Source organism: Pygoscelis adeliae, unplaced genomic scaffold, assembly GCF_000699105.1.
Source record: "Pygoscelis adeliae isolate BGI_AS28 unplaced genomic scaffold, ASM69910v1 Scaffold275, whole genome shotgun sequence".
Taxonomy (NCBI): Eukaryota; Metazoa; Chordata; class Aves; order Sphenisciformes; family Spheniscidae; genus Pygoscelis; species Pygoscelis adeliae.
Window position 1 is genome coordinate 29,711 of NW_008824763.1, and position 5,810 is coordinate 35,520.

A 5,810-nucleotide genomic window follows, 5' to 3' on the forward strand; every position below is an offset into this window, starting at 1 on the left:
CAAAACATAAGTGGGGAGCTGAAAGTGCTCTCTTCTTCCTCGAGAGCTTTTGAGCCTAGAAGAGACAGAAGGCAGCATGAAGATGGAAATTGGGTAGAACGATGTTTTTTCCACTGGTTGTTCCACAACTGAAAACTACTTACTAACGTGCTTTTTGACCAGTAAATCCGTCCAGGAAAAAAATCTAGACAGTGTTGTAGTAAGAGTGTGAAATCTCAAGTGCTGAAATTTCCACAAACTAAAAATAGAGACGTAACCATTTGTCCAGTATCTATTAATAGCAAACAAACCTCTCCTCCCTTCAAAGCAAGAACAACGTGACTATTAGCTCTGAGGTTTTTCCTGAGAGAACGAGACACAGAAATCTTCACACACCTTCAAGATACTCATTTCCCAGTCCTGGAGAATCCCAGGACTCGGTGCTTTTGAAGAAGCGACATACCTGCATTTTCTTGCTCATTTGTTGAGTTCTGTGTTGGTTGAGATTCTGGGAGGACTGCCGTTTGCCTTGGGAGGGAAGGAAGTGAACACAAAGAAAAATATTTAACAACCTACCTCATTTCCTCACCAGCCCTGAACACTCACCTACAAAATCTGAGAACTAGACAGAGGTACAAGAACCTTCTTCCAGATGGAATGTTCTAACATCAGTTCAGTTGGAGACAAACAAGTATAAAGATTCTACTCGGTAGCATTTATTTTTGAGGCATCTATCAGTCTGTGGGAAGCAGTCTAATTTAACGGTCTGTGACCCGTTCTTTGCATTAGCCCTACTCAGTAATAAGGCGTATGCCAACATACGATCAGACAAAACTGTATGAGTAGTCTCGTTCTCAGCAAGCAGTAAGCTTCCCAGAGCTATATGCAACTTAACTTAAAAAATGGCTCCATATTGCAACTAAATGCGACCGCTCGTTCCAGACTGAAAGCTCCCGAGACATTTTAACTAGCACAGTAAGACCTCTCCCATTCTCTGGATAAATTTCCTTAAGCTCAAAGCGAGCAGAATCTGACGGGCAGGTCTGTTTGATGCTTACCCTGCAGACTGGCCACATTGTTTCTGTGATGGCTGATCTACGCTTGCTGCATCCTGCGTATCTGCCTTCATAGCAGGAGTCCTGGAACAAAAAGATTTAGGAACATTCAAAGTACCTGCCAAGCCGTACGTGCCATAAATGAGACTGGAAAGCAGTAACAGAGCCACTGGGAGTGGCCACGAGCGATTTGGCAGTTCAGCAGAACTACAGAAGTAGTAACAACTGCTCCTAAGGTACGAGGAACCAGATGACACTTCCAGCATCGCATCAGAATCAAGACCTGCACTTCAAGAGGAAGGAGGAGCATGAATCTGGGTGCGAGAGAAACATGCCTGAGCAACCATAAGCAATGAGCTCAGGAGTCAAGAGGTGCATGGCGGAATGCGGAAACAGCTACAGAAAACACCTACAGACTAAAACAAATTGCCAAGCGTCAGCAACACAAAAAAGCTATTTTAAAAGCTTAAGCTGTCGAAAGAGTTTTGGATCGACGGTTTAAGAACCAGACCTATTACAAGACATCAAGATGATCAAGGAATTACGCAAGCGATGGGCAGTACTGCTCGGTTACCAAAAGCTGGATGTTACTGTCTTTCAGTATCAGCAATCGTTTTGGAGAGTTCTCTCAGGCAGCCAAGATTGAAAGTCAGCGGTGCAACGTCTTTGGTGAAACGCGCAATTGTTGGCAGTGTGATACTACAACACAGTTATGGACTACATGGATAAAACTGTCTAGTTTTGCATGTAAAACACAGACCGGCAGCCCTTAGTCTCTCTACAGACCCATGTTTCAAAGAGCCAATTCAAATGTAATTTAAGGTCTGGAAAGTAATCCTCTACTGCGAGAGACAAGTGCACGCTCTGCTGTTCTGACAAAGTAGAGAGCAAGATTCTCCCTGTTGTCCCAGTTCCTCCCCAGCCCCTCCTGCCTGTAGGGACTGAAGAGGAGGGAAGAGGGGCAGGAAGAATAAACCACACGCTGGAGAGACACTAAGCTGGCATGCGGTTTAAATTCTGTAATCGGAATGATCAAGGCAGCACCATAACGGTGCGTCATTTCGGTGCCTTAGCACACTGCTGATAGTACAATTAAAACTTCTAGAGCGCTTACAGACGTTAACAACGTGAAGGAATAGAACCCGTCACCCTTTTGAGTGACATTTTCTCTACTGATCTCGCTCTAAAACACTCTTTAATTTGCCAGAGCTGTCAACGATGCATAAAGTCCTCATAACCCTGACCCTCAGAGTCTTAGGTTTTTTTCATCCTTCCCTTTCCAGAGGTAAAAGTTCTACTAACTCCTTTAGAGTTCTGCTTTCTGTTGGCAACTGGGGTTTTTACCTTAGAAGTTATCATTCACAAGGAAAATTTGCTGTAAAACTAGTGCGAGATTCTTCCTTATGTTGTTACAAAACCTCAGGGACGAGCAAAATCAAACACTCCTCTTACCCTGTAGCCGAGACCTGGGGTACGGCAATGGCCCCTCTGTCGGGAACGTGTGCTTCAGAGGAACTGGTCCACACGTGAGAAGTTTTGTGCTTCTTTCCATTCCCTTTGTCTAATGACGGCTGAATGCGTTTGATTTTTGGCTTCGTTTTCGTGGGACCCAGCACGGAGCTACTTGCAGACTGCTGACCAGACGACGGGGAGCCTCCAGGAGATGCTGAACTGGCATGCATCACCGACGAGGAAGCCTTGTTTTGTTCGAGTCCGGTATTATTGGGAACATCAACCAGCTGCGGAAAGCTCGACAACTGCGTCGTTGCCGAAGCCGTGCCGAGGTCCAGCTGGGAGGAAGCAACCCCAGTTTTGCTGGCTAAGAGTTGTGTCATATGCTGGAGCTGGTAAGAGCCTTCTGGGTCAGTAGATGACGGAGCAACTGTCATGCCCATCGTCTGTGCTGAAGGCAGAACACATATGCTCGATGCAGCTGTCATTGCTGCCGTAGATGGAGTTTGGGGTGCTCCCAGTTGCGAAAACATCCCAGAACTTGGTGGTAAAGTCACGTGCTGCTCCTGAAGACCAAGGCTTTGCTGACTAGCTTTGATCAGGAGGTTGCTTATCGAACCAAGGTCCCCTAATAATCCAGGGCTAGTTAACGTTACCGAACTTTGTCCCAAAACGTGACCAGGAACTGACCCACCGGTAGTGGGGGCTGCCGTGGCCTGCATGGATACGACGTTCAGCACCGAGGAACTCGATGCTAGGCCTGATACAGGCCCCGCTGGGAGGTGACTGGCATCTGGCCCGATAACACTGGGAGACGTGCCAACTGCGGCAGTGGTCCCACCTTGGGGGAGCAAAGATGTTTGCTCAAAATACATGACTCCAGACTTGGACCTTTTGATAATATTGGGGACGGTTCTGTGGGATGTTGAATTTGCAATAGTTCCCAAATCCAACGGGTGGTTGGAAATTTGGGAAGGAGCAAAATTAATTAAGGTCATGTTGGAGACCATATCAGGAGGAGCTATAGCAGAAGGGGTTCCAGAGGGAGCCAGCTTCTTATTCTTCCGTGACTGCAGACGAGATATGGGCCGTTTCTTGCCCAGGGCAGCAGCTGGTGTAGAAGCGGTGGTACCAAGGTCTGTCCTCTGACTGGCTTCAGACACTAAGAGCTGAGGATCAGGGGGCGGCTGCACACCGATCAGAAGACCTGGCGAAGGACTGCTGATGTTTGGTGGGAAGCCAGTCTGAGTGGCTGTGGGGAAGGGATGCATATGCTGGTGATGGGACATAGGCAGCAGCCCCTTGCTCGTGGGAGGGAATAACGACTGAGATGAGGGCAAGCTCGGATTTAATCCCGTGGCCAGCGTGAGCCCGCTCCCCATGGGCCCCAGCACCGAAGCATTGGTCTCCATCACGCTCTGCGCAGAACTAACGGAAGGCGTTAACTGTATCTTTTGAGTCACGCCGTTGGGAAGAGTTTGGAGGACATACAGCGGCTGCATGTTTTGATTGACTACCAGAAGTTTTTCTGCGGCTGGCTTGAGGTGGGGCGGCGTTGTCTGCACCGCAGCGTTGGAGATCTGCGAGGGGCCGGGACTGTCCGTGGAGTTTGGCACGTACTTCTGGCTCTGGAGGGGGACGGTGGGCGATACCGGCACCTGGATACCCGGAGTCCCGCTGTTTCTCGTTAAATCCTGGTTGCTGCCGTGCCCTTGCTCGACGGGGCCGCAGGGCGGGCTGGCTATATGCTCTGCGTCTATGTGACCCTGGATGAAGTGATCGGGAGTCATGTGTCCTTCGGGGCTCGGGTCTACTCCTGGACTCAGGAGAGCTGTATCACCTTCCCCCGAGGCAGATTTCTCTGTGACCGTCACTCTCTTTTCCCCAGACTCCGTGGAAGGCAAGGCAAGCATCGACCTCTCTCCCGAGGAGGAGAGCGAAGACTCTGAGATGACGGCGAGCCTGTTGTGATTTTGGCTGGGCACCGTAGGGCTGCGAGTGGTCAGAACCGAGAGATCGGAAGGAAGCTCCAGCGGCAATTCAAACTGCTCCTCCGCTGATATGGAGGAAGAGACGCTGCTATCCACCGGCTCGGCGGTTGGCAGCTGCTGGGAGAACACCTCGAACAAACCCATATCCTTGCCACGGTTGCTGTCGAGGCCTAAACCTTCTCCGAGCGTCAGGAGTTCAGATGATGAGGACTCCGGACTTTCTCCCAACGCCTGCATAGACGGCGTGTTCTTTAGTACAAAGTCCATGATGTCGGAAGGGAGGATGTTCCCACAGTCATCGCTGTTGTTATTGTCGGAGTCGGACTTCAGAAGTTCTGTGTTAAAAGTGTCCAGTAAGTTCTTGTCAGAAGGCGTGCTGGCGTGAGCCCTGCGGCCCGTTTCCAACGAGCTCAGCTGAGCTTCCAGCGAATCCTGACCTTGCGCTTTAACCCTGCTCACAGGATGGCAGTTATCAATCTTTGGGTCGGTCTTGTGGACAGTGGAGCTCTTGGTGACTTGTACTTTCTCTCCAGCTTCTTCAGTTCTATCTAGCTTTAAGTTCTCTGTTCCGTTCTCTTTACCGCTCCTTTTAGTTACTTGACTGACTTTTCTTGTTGTTGCCGTGACGCTTGTATCACTTTCCGTTCCATCATCCACACCGTCTAGCTGTGAGATTTTTGGAAGATCGCACTGCTCCTCCTCCCTGAAGAGGTTATGGGACGCCAGCCTCTCCTCCGTGTTCGAGGAAACCACCGTTCTAGTGAAATTATAGTAGTATAAGTCGTCTTCATCTGACGTGCTCAAGTCATCCGCGCCATCCACTTGTCCTTCTGCAGACCGCTTCCCTCGCTTCTTCCCAGTTGAGTTACTGTAGAAGGGAATGTCTTCTTCTCCGTAAGACCTCACGCCATACAGAGGAGTCAATCCAAAGAACATATTGGATCTGGCCCGAGCACTTCTCCGTGGATACCTCCGCTTGTACGAGCCTTCTTCTTGAGCTTTAGTTCCATCCTGGAGCATCAAGTTGTTATCCTGAACGGGCAAATTTTCATATGCGTTATTCTGAGATTCCTGTGCTGGCGCTTCATTTGGACTTCCCTGAACTACAGGGTTATCTTCCGGGCTTTCCGAAGTTGAGGAGGGCTCCGCCAAAGTGGCCAGTTCTGCTCCTGCGGACTGAGGTTCAGCGTCGCTTTCCTGCTGTGCATTTTTAGACTGGTTTTCGCTTTCCATCTTGAGAGGAGTCAGAGTGACTTTAACGGTGCGTTTTCTAGGTGCCTGCGATTCCTTAGAGGCCACTTCGATCTGCACTGTAGAACCTTTAGACGGCCCT

At 49.6% G+C, this 5,810-nt stretch overlaps 1 protein-coding gene across 1 annotated transcript in view; it reads right to left on the reverse strand.

Annotated features, from left to right (window-relative positions):
• KMT2A (lysine (K)-specific methyltransferase 2A) overlaps window positions 1-5,810 on the reverse strand; it is a 34,035-nt gene that overhangs the window by 3,830 nt on the left and 24,395 nt on the right. The window contains 5 exon segments of the mRNA XM_009323558.1: window positions 1-2; window positions 4-55; window positions 443-507; window positions 1,038-1,118; window positions 2,487-5,810. The exon segment at window positions 1-2 is cut by the window's left edge and continues 111 nt beyond it; the exon segment at window positions 2,487-5,810 is cut by the window's right edge and continues 991 nt beyond it. Coding sequence (XP_009321833.1) covers window positions 1-2; window positions 4-55; window positions 443-507; window positions 1,038-1,118; window positions 2,487-5,810 — 3,524 coding nt within the window.